Genomic DNA, 13,534 nt, shown 5'->3' with positions numbered 1-13,534 from the left:
GGGATTGTGGTAGGAAATTGGGATTAGTGTAGGATTAGTATAAATGGGTGGTTGATGGTCGGCACAGACTCGGTGGGCCGAAGGGCCTGTTTCAGTGCTGTATCTCTAAACTAAACTAAACTATTACAACAGTAACTACATTTCAAAAGTACTTCATTGGATGTAAACTGCATTGAGATGTCTGGTGGTGGTGTGAAGCACTAGATAAATGCAAATCTTTCTTTCCAGCTAAACATAAAAGGAACCATTAATTAGTTAATAATCTGCTCTAGGTGATAATTTAAAAGCATGCAAATTGCAGTAATTAAAGCAGCCTATCAGGTTGTCACATTCTAACCATAGTTGGTAAGATTATTAATAATTATAAAGAATGGTGGAAACACATCGAGGTTTACCAATGTAATTCTGTCAGCTGATCTTTCTTTTCCACTGGTTCAAACACTCTTTAGCTCTTCTTTTATTTCAGTTTACAGCTCATTGTGGGAAAGGGGATGCTGTTTAGGCCCTTCTCAGGGAGGTCAGTCTTCAGGCAGACTCTGAAAGTGAAAGGATAGCAATCAATCTGCACAATGAATCATAATTAACAGGTCGTGGTCTTCCCAGCATTTAATATGGAGTAAATGCTCCGTTCAGTGTTCTGCTGAGTTACACACGTCAGAGGATAGCAGCTGCTGTGTTAGCTGACTGCTGCTGGTCCAGCAATTGGGGGCACTTTGATGGGACTCGGTGCTCCTGGGTGAGGAAGGTGCAAAATTCAGCAATGGCTGCTGTACTTGCTCACTCTCCAGAGACCGCTGGTGTTGACACCGAGGGTGAAGACTGGATCGAGCTGAGCTCAATTGTTAAATTCCCTGTGGGCATCCTTTGTCCAGACTCACAGATGGAAAATTGCCATTTGAACAAATAAAATGCTCCTTAAAACCTCCTTCTTTGGCAAGCTTTTAGTCACTCCTCCTAAATCTGCCTCCTTGTCTTGATGTCATTTGTTATCTGATTATGCTTCTGTGAATCACCTTGGGGTATGCAAATGCTATTTGTTGTTGTTGTTATTAAATAGCAGGAGGGTTGCTGATGAACTCATTCCAACAAGTTAAAGCAGAAGGTGCTGGAAATACTCAGCAGGTCTGGCAGCATCTGCGGAGAGAGAAACAGAGTTAACGTTGATGTTTCTCTCTCTCCACAGATGTTGCCAGACCTGCTGAGTATTTCCAGCACTTTCTGTTTTTATTTCGGATTTCCAGCATCTGCAACATTTTGCTTTCACTCCAACAAGTGTTGGCACCTGGACCACGGGTGAAGGGAGAATGGGAGAAAGCTTTTGTCGCAAGGCTTATTACAGATTCCAGACACCTCAAAACACTTTACAGGCAATGGACATAGTGTTGAGGCCAAGCGGAAGGAAGGAAGGGCAAAGAGGAGTTGGCAGGGGACATAATTGAAGAGAAGATTCTTGGGGCTTTTGAAGGGACGGAGGGAGGTAACAATGTAGGTGTTGAGGGAGAGAGCTCCTGTGGGCAAGGGGTCACTTATGAAGGGGGTAGAGGGTGTAGGTTGGAGGAGCAGAATGTAAAGAGGTGTACAACTGGAGGAGGTTGCTGAGGTGAGGTGAGGTAAGTCTGTGGTAGGATTGAGGATCAGGAAGAGGATCTTAAGGTCAATTCACTTGGCATGGGGCTTAGTGAGAATGGGGCAATGTGGGTACAGGCTTTGATGTAGTCGAGGGCATGTTTTGAAATTTGTGAATGGTGGAGGTTGGCATGGAGCCATTGGAGAAACGAATTCTCAAGATGGTAGCCGCGTAGATCATGAGATAGAGGGAGTGGGGGAGGTGGCAGTTACATATGGAATATTATGATTGAACCATACTTTCCTTGACCCAAGTGAGCCCTTTGCAGGTATCAAGAGGTTAGGAAGAGAAACTGTACCTGATTCATTTTATTTCTGTTCCACAAATGGAGTTATTGATTTTTTTTTAAAAATCAATTGAGATGATTCAATGTTTTGACTCCTGACAGGATTGATATACAAAAGCACTAGTGAGAGCAGAGAAGTGTGAAAAAAAAATGATGGAGTAGAGAAAGAAAGTCAGGGAGAGAGAAAAGCTTAAATCAGCAGCATCAAGGGTCACAGATGCGTGTCGCCCTACCCCAAACTGTCACTGTCACGGCTTTAGGCCTTCACACTCACCCCTTTAATCGAGCCCTCACTCTTCCTTGAGTTTAGAAGGTTGATCTAATTGAGGTGTTTAAAATTATAAAAAGGGTTCGAGAGGGTAGATACAGAGAAGCAATTTCCTCTGGTCAGGGGAATCCAGAACAAAGGGGCACAATAATGAAATTAGAGCTGGGGCTATTTAGGAGTTAAATCAGGAAGCACTTTTTTGCCACACAAAGGGTAATGGAAAGGTAGGGGATGCTGGCCGTCAATTGAAATTTTCAAGACTGAGGGTGACAGATTTATTTTTAGATTAGGGTGTCAAGAGTATCTTGGAGTATCTTAGGGTATCAGGAGCAGAGGGACCTGGGGTATATGTGCACAAATCTTTGAAGGTTGCAGGGCAGGTTGAGAAAGTGGTTAACAAAGCATATGGGATCCTTTATTAATAGGGGCATAGAGTACAAAAACAAGGATGTTACGATAAACACTGGTTCGGCCTTAACTGGAGTATTGTGTCCAGTCCTGGGCACTACACTTTCGGAAGGATGTTAAAGCATTAGAGAGGGTGCAGAAAAGATTCATGAGAATGGTTCCAGGGATGAAAAACTTCAGTTACATGGACAGATTGGAGAAGCTGGGGCTGTTCTCCTTGGAGAAGAGAACACTGAGAGGAGATTTAATAGAGGTGTTCAAAATCATGAGGGGTCTGGGCAGAGTCGATAGGGAGAAACTGTTCCCATTGGCTGAAGGATTCAGGACCAGAGGACACTGATTTAAGGTGATTGGCAAAAGAAGCAACGGCGACATAAGGAAAAACTTTTTTATGCAGCGAGTGGTAAGGATCTGGAATGCACTGCCTGAGAATGTGGTGGAGGCAGATTGAACTGTGGCCTTCAAAAGAGAACTGGACAATTGTCTGAAGAGAAAACATTTGTAGGGCTACAGGGCAAAGGCAGGGGAATAGGACTAGGTGAGTTTCTCTTGTAGAGAGCCAGCATGGATATGACAGGCTGAATGGCCTCCTTCTGCACTGTAACCATTCTATGATTCTATGAAATATGAAGAGATATGGAACAGAAGCGGGTAAATGGAGTTGAGGTACATATCAGCAGAACAGGCTTGAGGGGTTGAATCATCCTATTCAAAGTGGCTTTTTGCAATATCTTGTAATGTAGCATCCGCTAACAATTTCTTGGAGCTCTCTTGTGAGCTCCTGGCCTTGAGAAAGAATAAACACTCATCAGATTGTGTGACCTAGGCTATACACTGTAAATCAGATTTATTAAATGTAAAGCGTAGAAAGCAGCAGAAAATCAGAATGGCAATTTCATCCGATTACTGGATATTTAACTTGTCCCTCCCTCGATGCACAAAAATAATAAAAAATGCAATTCTTTGCTAATTCTCTTAGCAAGACTAAACCTAGACCATCATCCATAACATAAAACAAGTGGCCTCAGCTAATCATCATAGAGTATTCCGGCATCTATCCCAATGGGTACAGACAAACTGAGAGAAGTCTATCGCCTTTATCCTTAGCACTGGCCGCAGAGCTGTCCATCAGGTGGACATTAATGGAGATCTCCTCAAAAATCTGTCACAAGTCTTTCATCTGTTCTCAAAACAAAGTCAAGCTGTGAAAGCTTTGTACCAGGATGCCCTTAATATGATGAATAATTCCAATTGATTTCACTCTGTATCCTGCAGCCAGGCAAACGTTATTAATTGAGTTTGCCGCACACACGATCCTGGTGATAACCTTTATAAAGCCATCTAGCTAAAGAGTGGTGATCATCTGTCTTTGAGTTGATATCTTAAAACAGGAAATCCTTTTTCATCCTCTCCAATGTGGAGGAAACAAGAGACACACAGGCCGGAATTTTACACCACCCCAATGAGCTGGATGGTGGGGGGTGGGGGGTGGAATGGCATAAAATGGAGCAGGAGGCTCCGGGAGGCCTTCCTGACCCGTTCCCACCTCCGCCCCACTTTACCTAGGATGGGGGTGGGGGGGGGGGGGTGGGGGCGAGAAACAGGCCACCCGCCCCAGGCTAACCAAGGCTCTTAAGTTGCCAATTAACGGCCACTTAAGGGCCTTTGCCCACCTCCACACGGATTTTACACGTGGCAAGCAGGCATCCTGGAGCCAGGGTGGGCCATGAAATTTGGGCACAGGGTGCCCAATTGAGGGCCGCCCCCGCTTCCCCAACCACCCCAGGAACCAACATGCCCCCCTTCCCCCCAAACGACCACCCTTGCCTTGCTGGGGCCCGACCGATTACCCCCGGCGAGGCAACCAAAACTCACCTGAAATCCCAGCTCCAAGTCTTCTTCTGCCGTCGGCTGGGCTGCAGTCCCAGCAGTGGCCACTGGGAGCAGTGGCACTGCTGGGACTAAGACCTGCCGGCCCACTGACTGGCCGGCAGCTCAATGAAGCGGGACTTCTTCCCTCAAGCAGGTGGAAGGCCTGCCTCGGAACAAGTAAAGTCTGGGGACCTGTAAAAGGCGGGATGGATCCCCAGGCTAGGCGGAGGCAGATGCGCCACCGACTTGTCCGTCGGTGGCCAGCTCCCAGCCGCCCAACGTAAAACCCAGCCCACGGACACCTGAGCAATTTTAACAAGTTATAAATAAGTGGACAAATAACAATTAAAAACTTTCAAGATGTCTTTAAGATTTGAAAATGTGACAAGAGACCATATCCATCAAACTCCCTCTTTCCCCAACCAATGAACTGGAGATGTTGGATAGAAAGACTTCTCTGACCCCTACACTCCAGATGATTATCAAAATGAATCCATCAAATGCATTGGTCACCAGACTATGGAAATAAGAAGAGCATTTTATAAATCCTGTAGACATATATTGGCTTGTCCGCCCCTTCCATGCTCTCTGAAAAAGGCCAATGGTCAATGTATGCAAATCAATTTGATGCTGGCAGTGTAGCATAACATATCATTAAAACTAAAAACACTTGGCAACCATGGTTCTGTTCATATACTCTCACACTCTTTTCTGAAGAGAAGTAGCCACATATTGGGGCAAAATAACAACAACTTGCATTTGTATAGTGCCTTTACCATAGTTACACATTTATGTATGGAGTAAAGACAACTTTCGAGTTTGGTTTCAGGCTTAATCCCGTTGGAGAACTCGAAGTGAGTCTCAGCACCTAAAGAACAAAGAAAATTACAGCACAGGAACAGGCCCTTCGGCCCTCCAAGCCTGCGCCAATCCAGATCCTCTATTTAAACCTGTCGCTTTTCTAAAACAAAACATTCTAAAGATAGAGCATTAATTTTAGCTTCTTTTGAGTTGTTTTCCTGTTGGAATTCTTCCCTTCCTTAAAAGTGCTGACAGCTCCTGGATAACGGTTTGATAGGCACTGTTGTCCTGCTGGTTTACCCTTCAAGCAATCATTCTTCACATGTGAACTTAAGCAGAGCGTGTTAGACATGCTATTCAATCATGGGTGCTTTACAGATGAGTCCTCACCTGAAGTCCAAAAGTGTGCACCTTCCAGCAAGGATCAGCATACCAGTCAGGAGTGGGAATCTTGTCTGTTTCCCGCTCCTGCCCCCAGGAAGCTGAGGCTAATTATGACATCCCTACCACTGTCAGATCAACAAACTAAGCACCAACCAGGCATTGAGCTTGGGACCTTCCTGGTCTGTATGGCTCAATACCACACTGGGCAGTGTCTTTATCAATGGAATCATTGATGACACTTGTTTCTGTTGATGTTAAAATGTCTTCCCTCAAGTCATGGGTACAGATGAGGATATCAGTGGAATCAAACTGGGTGAGTTACTGCATCAACAGTGTGTTAGAATGGAACTAATGCACACATAATCAGGATGACGAAGGTTGAAGCACCCTTAGTTACTAGTTATCCCTGCTGGTGGCGATGAATACTATCAGGCTCTATAATCCCTCTCAAATCAGCCCCCTCCCTCAAAGCCCGAAAACCCTTACCTATTGCCTTTGTTACCACAAGACTTGATTTTCCAATGTACTGCTGGCAGATCTCCCATATTCTAACCCTCTGTAAACTTAGGGTCATTCAAAACTCTGTTGCTAGTGTCCTTATTTGCACCAAGTCCATCACCTCTAAGTTTACTGACCTACATTAGCTCCTGCTTAAGCAACACCTAAATTTTAAAATTCTCATCCTTGATTTCAAACCACCCCATGGCATGGCCACTTCCCTATCTCTGTAATCTTTTTTTTTCTCCAAAATATACGTTATTCATAAAAAACTGTAAAAAAAAATGACAAAACAGTTCCAAAAAGCACAAAGTCAAACAATACAAAGAGTGCAAAGGAGATCAGTTTCCTTCAATACAGGAGTGAGTTGCCTCACAACCCTTTCATTTCATTTTACATGCCCTGTACATTTTACAGCAAAACAAATATTTTCTGGATACAGTTGAGGGGTTTCCCATGGATCCAGCCCCTCAGTTCATCTTGGTGGGGGGGACCTTACACAGTGGTCTTTCCCCATTGAGCCTTTGCCTTGGCTGCCCCTATCTCTGTAATCTTTTTTTTTATTTCCAAAATATACTTTATTCATAAAAATCTGTAAAAATTACATTCCCAAACAGTTTAAAACAGCATCAAGTCAAAAAATACAAACAGTGCAAAGGTGATCAGTTTCCTTCTATACAATCATGAGTTGCCTCACAGCCCTTCCATTTCATTTGTCATGCCATTAACATTTTTACATTTTACAGCAAATGAAAATATTAACGATACAGTTCGAAGGGTTTCCCATGGATCCAGTCCCTCAGTTCAGCTTGGTGGGGGGACCTTACACTGTGGTCTTTCCCCATTGAGCCTTTGCTGCGGCTGCCCCAAGCTTTAGTGCGTCCCTCAGCACGTAGTCCTGGACCTTGGAATGTGCCAGTCTGCAACATTCGGTGGTGGACAATTCTTTGTGCTGGAGCAAGTTGCCCTATCTCTGTAATCTCCTCCAGCCCAACAGCCCTCCCAGATCTCTGCGCTCCTCTCATTCTGTTTTCTTGAGCATCCCCGATCTTAATCACTCCCCTATTGGTGGCTGCGGCTTTAGCTGCCTTGGTCATAAACTCTGGAATTCCCTCTCGAAACCTCTCTGCCTCTCTACCTCTCTTTCCTCCTTTAAGGTGCTCCTCAAAACCTGTCTCTTTGACCAAGCTCTTGGTCATTTGCCCTAATATCTCCTTATATGGCTCGGTGCCATAATATTGCTTTCGCATGCTCCTGTGAAGTGCCTTGGGACATATTTTTACTTTAAAGGTGCTTTTATAACTACAAGTTGTTTTTATAATGTCAGCACTTTAGGTAACTTTTTAAATAAAGGAAACTGATGTCTTTTGAAAGAACTCTTAAAGGGACACTTGCTTCAGTTAAACCAATTTCTCAAATAATATTTAGACTGTGAAGGGGAAAAGGCACCCAGAAGAATTATGTGTTCATTTTATGTGTCACATGACACAATCCGACATAACTTATGTGATTGCACTGTGGGTGTATAAGGAAGAAAAAGGATTGGTGAATGCATTTTCCTAAAGATGAAGTCCCTTTAAAAGCAGGACTGGAACGTGTACAGTGACTGGTGTCTCAAGAGGTATTAAACTGTCACTTTAATAGGATATGCATTTCATAACAGGATATTGCCCCTCCAAGAGGCTGGCCATACCTGAATGGTTTATTAATTCCTTGTTGGTTTGTAGTATTGATGAGGTTTGCTTTGTATTTTCACTTATCTTATCTCCCCACAGTTCCCAGCCAACCTCCAGACAATGTGAAAGCCGTGTCGATCTCATCTGATGTTGTTACCATCATCTGGTCACCACCTCCTCGGAGTACTTTAAATGGAGTGCTAAAGGGCTTCCGAGTTATTTACTGGTCCGTGTACCAAGATGGAGGTCAGTTGCTAGCTCCAGACCCTCAGCTGAGCATTGCATCTTTTTTCTCCCTCTCTTCAATACTTTCTTCCCCTCTTGAAGGTGTTAACTTCACTATGGTGCCATGGGTGGTGGTCATGCTCCCAACTCCATGCCCAAGTTGTCATTTCCCTATCATGGCCTTTGACAATGATCCAGTCCTCATAAAATTATAGAATGGTTACAGCCCAGAAGGCCATTCGGCCCGTCGTGTTTGTGCTGGATTTCTGCAAGAGCAATTCAACTAGTCCTGCTCCCCCGCCCTTTCCCTATGGCCCTGCGATTTTTTTCCCTTCAGGTGCTTATCCAATTTCCTTTTGAAAGCCACGATTGAATCTAACTCCCACTTCAGACACTGCATTCTAGATCCTAACCACTCACTGAGTAGAAAGGTTTTGCTCATGTCACTTTTCGTTCTTCTGCCAATCACTGAATTTGTGTCTTCTGGTTCTCAACCCTTCCGCCACTGGGAACAGTTTCTCCCTATCTACTCTGTCTTGACCCCTCATGAATTTGAACACCTCCATCAAATCTCTTCTCAACCTTCTCTAGTAATCAGTCCCTGTGTAACAATTGGGAACAGGAACACTGGCCAACCCACCCTTCCCAAAACCAGCAGCTCTGCAGCTTCTACTCTTGTCCCCAGTTGGAAACAACTAATTCAGCACAGAGCAGACACCGAGCATGGGAATTTCCTGGTTTGTACGGCACAGAGACACAACTCATCTGAATAGTCAAGCAACCATGCTTCCATCAGGTAGTATTCTGGGATGAAAGTGGGGATGTTGGGAAGAAATTAGATCAGTCTCTGCTTAGTCTTGTGAACTGAACCAAACAGGTAGAGGTCTCTATAGGGGGAAATAATCCTCATTGCGATCAGTTGACTCCCACATGTCTGAGCACCAGTATACACTAACAGGCTTCTCTGAACCTGCATATGCCAGAAGATAGATGTCTCTCCAGAATGAAGACACACTTTCTCTGCTGGCATTCCTGTAGAGCTGCGACTGGTTGTCACATCACATTAATCTACAGACCAACTGCAGAGAGGGAAACACATTACGAATCTACAAATTAGGAGCAGAAGTAGACCATTCGGCCCCTCTGGCCTGCTCCACCATTCAATAAGATCATGGCTGATCTGTTTGTGTCTCGAATTCCACACTCCCATCTACCCCCGATAATCTTTGATTCCCTTGCCTAACAAGAATCTATCTACCTCCGCCTTAAAAATATTCAATGACCTCGCCTCAAACACCTTCTGAGGCAGAGAGTTCCAAAATCACACAACCCTCCGAGAGAAAAAATGTCTCCTCATCTCTGTCTTAACAGGGTGACCCCTAATTTTAAAACAGTGCCGCCTAGTTCTGGACTCACCCACAAGAGGAAACATCCTTTCCACATCCACCTTGTCAAGACCGTTCAGGATCTTATAAACTTCAATCAAGTCTCCCCTCACTGTTCTAAACTCCAGTGAAAACAAACCCAGTCTGTCCAATCTTTCCTCATAAGACAACCCACTCATTACAGGTATCAATCTAGTAAACCTCCTCTGAAACAATTCCAATGTATTTACATCCTTCCTTAAATAAGGAGACCAAAACTGCACACAGTATTCGAGATGTAGTCTCACCAATGCCCTGTATAACTGAAGTTTAACATCCTAACTTTTATTTTCAATTCCTCTCGTAATAAAGGATAGCATTCCATTAGCTTTCTTTATTACTTACAGTACCTGCATACTAAGGTTTTGTGACTCATGCACTAGAACACCTAGATCCTTCTGCACCTCAGAATTCTGCAGTCATTCTCCATTTAAGTAATACTCTGCTTTTTTATTCTTCCTGCCAAAGAGAACAACTTCACATTTTCCCACATTATACTCCATCTGCCATATTTTTGCCAACTCACTCAACCTATCTATATTGGTCTGCAACCTTTTTTTATTTCCAAAATATACTTTTTTCATAAAAAACTGTAAAAAAAAATACATTACCAAACAGTTCCAAAAAGCACAAAGTCAAAAAATACAAGGAGTGCAAAAGAGATCAGTTTCCTTCAATACAGAAGTGAGTTGCCTCACAACCCTTCCATTTCATTTTACATGCTCTGTACATTTTACAGCAAACCAAATATTTTCTGGATACAGTGAGGGGTTTTTCATTGGTCCAGCCCCCTCAGTTCACCTTGGTGGGGGGACCTTACACAGTGGTCTTTCCCCATTAAGCCTTTGCCGCAGCTGTCCCAAGCTTTAGTGCGTCCCTCAGCATGTAATCCTGGACCTTGGAATGTGCCAGTCTGCAACATTTGGTCGTGGACAACTCTGCGCTGGATGACCAGCAAGTTTCGGGCAGACCAAAGGGCGTCTTTCACCGAATTGATAGTCCTCCAGCAGCAGTTGATGTTTATCTCGGTGTACATCCCTGGGAACAGCCCGTAGAGCACAGACTCCTGTGTTACAGAGCTGTTTGGGATGAACCTCGACAAAAACCACTGCATCTCTTTCCACACCTGCTTTGCAAAGACACATTCCAGAAGGAGGTGGGCAACCGTCTCTTCCCCACCACAGCCACTTCGACGGCATTGTGCAGAGGGTGTGAGAGTCTGGGCGTGCAGGAAGGATCTGACAGGGAAGGCTCTTCTCACTACCAGCCAAGCTAGATCTTGGTGCTTGTTTGAAAGTTCTAGTGACGAGGCATTCCGCCAAATGACATTCGCAGTCTGCTCAGGGAACCATCCAACCGGATCAACCATCTCCTTTTCCCGTAGGGCCTTGAGGACATTCCGTGCAGACCACTGCTTGATGGATTGGTGTCAAAGGTGGTCTGCAACCTCCTTATGTCCTCTTCATAACATACTTTCCTATCTATCTTTGTGTCACCTGCAAATTTAGCTGCCATGCCATTGCTCCCCTCATCTAAGTCATTATTATAAATTGTAAAAGGTTGAGGCCCCAGCACAGACCCCTGTGGGAATCTACTCTCGTCACATCCTGCCAGTCAGAATAGGACCCATTTATGCATACTGTCAGTTTTCTGCCAGCCAGCCAATCTTCTATCCATGCTAATATGTTACCCCTGACACCATGAGCTCTTTGCATAATAACCTTTTATGTGGCACCTTGTCAAATGCCTTCTGGAAATCCAAGTACAGTACATCAATGGGCTCCCCTTTATCCACAGCGCATGTTATTCCTTCAAAGAACTCCAATAAGTTTGGTTAAACATGATTTCTCTTTCACAAAACCATGCTGACTATTCCCGATTACCTTCATATTACCTTACCCGATTACCTTACGTTTTTCTAAATGCCCAGCTATAGCTTCCTTAATGATTGATTCTGATCAGAGATCAAGCTAACTGGCCTATAGTCACCTGTTTTTTGCCTCCCCCCCCCCCCCCCACACCTCTTGAATAGAGGGGTTATATTTGCTACTTTCCAGTCTGATGGAACCTTTCCAGAATCTAACGATTTTGAAAAATTAACACCAATGCATCTACTACCTCATTAGCCACCTCTTTTAAGACCCTGAAGCCCTTCAGAGCCTGTGGACTTTTCAGTCCGCAGCTCCATCAGTTTGCTCAGTACCGCTTACCTGGTGATTGTAATTTCACCAAATTCCTCTCTTCCTTCCACCTCCTGATTTACAACAATTACTGGAATGTTTTGTGTATCCTCTCTGTTGGCATGGTTCTAGGTTTGACTGTGTTCTTAGGCAGCAATACATACATATGAGGGTGGTGGAAATGGAGACGATCAGTGATTTCAAGAGAAAATTGGATGGGCACATGAGGGAAATAAACTTTCAGGGCTATGGGGATAAAACAGGGGAATGGGACCGACTGGATTGCTCTATGGAGAGTCGGCATGGATTTGATGGGCCGAATGGCCTCTTCATTGCCATAAAATTAGGTACCATCAATGCTCCCACCCACTCTGTAACGTCCTGGGAGGGACAAGAGTAAACAGATTTTCAAAAAAATAAATCTTGGCCAATTCAGGGAAATAAGACTTCTTGGAAATTCCTCTCAGACCCCTAAAGACAATCAAAACGAGTTCCAGGAGATCACAGCAACCCTGAATTACCTCATCCAGTATCCCCACCATCCTTCTATACACAGTGATGCCAATCTCAGCCAGAAATCTGTCCAGCTCCCTTTTGAATGTTTGCAGAGACTCCACACTTACTTCCTCTTTCAGTTGCTGCCTGACCCCACACCCACCTCGAATGCACTTCCTCACACCTGGCTTCCTGTAAGGATTCCATTCCATTCTCCCAATTTCTCTGTCTCCAACGCATCTATTCTGATGATGCAACCATCCAAATCAGCGCTTCTGATATGTCTTCCTTTTTCCTCAACCGAGGATTCCTCCCCACTGTGGTTGACAGGGCCCTCAACTGTGTCTGACCCATTTCCCGCACTTCTACCCTCACCCCTTCCCCTCCCTCCCAGAACCACAACAGGGTTCCCCTTGTCCTCACTTTCTACCCCACCAGCCTTCACATCCAAAGGATCATCCTCCGCCATTTCCACCACCTCCAGCGTAATGCCACCACCAAACGCATCTTCCCCTCCCCTCCCCTGTCAGCATTCCGAAGGGATTGTTCCTTCTGCGACACCCTGGTCCACTCCTCCATTACCCCAGATACCTCAACCCGCAACCCCAGACAGCCCGCTTCTACCTCGTTCCCAAAATCCACAAGCAGGACTATCCCGGCAGACCCATTGTTTCAGCCTGTTCCTGCCCCACTGAACTTATTTCTTCCTATTTTGACTCTATCTTTTCTGCCCTGGTTTATTCTCTTCCCACCTGCATCTGTGACTCTTCTAACACCCTCCGTCATATTGACAATTTCCAGTTTCCTGGCCCCAACCACCTCCTCTTCACTATGGACGTCCAATCTCTCTACACCGCCATCCCCCACCAGGATGGTTTGAGGGTTCTCCGCTTCTTCCTTGAATAGATGCTCAACCAGTCCCCATCCACCACCACCCTCCTCTGCCTGGCTGAACTTGTTCTCACATTGAACAACTTCTTCAAATCCACTCACTTCCTTCAAGTAAAAGGTGTTGCTATGGGTACCCGCATGGGTCCTAGTTATGCCTGTCTTTTTGTGGGTATGTCGAACATTCCTTGTTCCAGTCCTGCTCAGGCCCCTTTCCCCCAACTCTTTTTCCAGTACATTGATGACTGTATTGGTGCCCTTTCCTACTACTGTCTGGAACTGGAAAACTTTTATCAACTTTGCTTCTAATTTCCACCCTTCTCTCACCTTCACGTGGGCCATCTCTGACACTTCCCTTCCCTTCCTCGACTTCTCTGTCTCCATCTCTGGGATTAGGCTGTCTACTAATATTCATTATAAACCCACCAACTCCCACAGCTACCTCGACTACACTTCTTCACACCCTGCCTCCTGTAAGGACTTCATTCCATTCTCCCAGTTT

General features: G+C 44.8%; 1 protein-coding gene across 1 annotated transcript in view; it reads left to right on the top strand.

Annotated features, from left to right (window-relative positions):
• dscaml1 (Down syndrome cell adhesion molecule like 1) overlaps positions 1 to 13,534 on the top strand; it is a 504,300-nt gene that overhangs the window by 406,290 nt on the left and 84,476 nt on the right. The window contains exon 18 of the mRNA XM_068054032.1: positions 7,920 to 8,066. Within this exon, the coding sequence (XP_067910133.1) occupies positions 7,920 to 8,066 (147 nt within the window). The remainder of the gene's footprint in view (positions 1 to 7,919; positions 8,067 to 13,534) is intronic.

Source organism: Heterodontus francisci, chromosome 22 (assembly GCF_036365525.1).
Source record: "Heterodontus francisci isolate sHetFra1 chromosome 22, sHetFra1.hap1, whole genome shotgun sequence".
Lineage (NCBI taxonomy): Eukaryota > Metazoa > Chordata > Chondrichthyes > Heterodontiformes > Heterodontidae > Heterodontus > Heterodontus francisci.
Note: the sequence above shows the minus strand (reverse complement) of the source record. Positions and strands in the feature narration are given on the sequence as shown.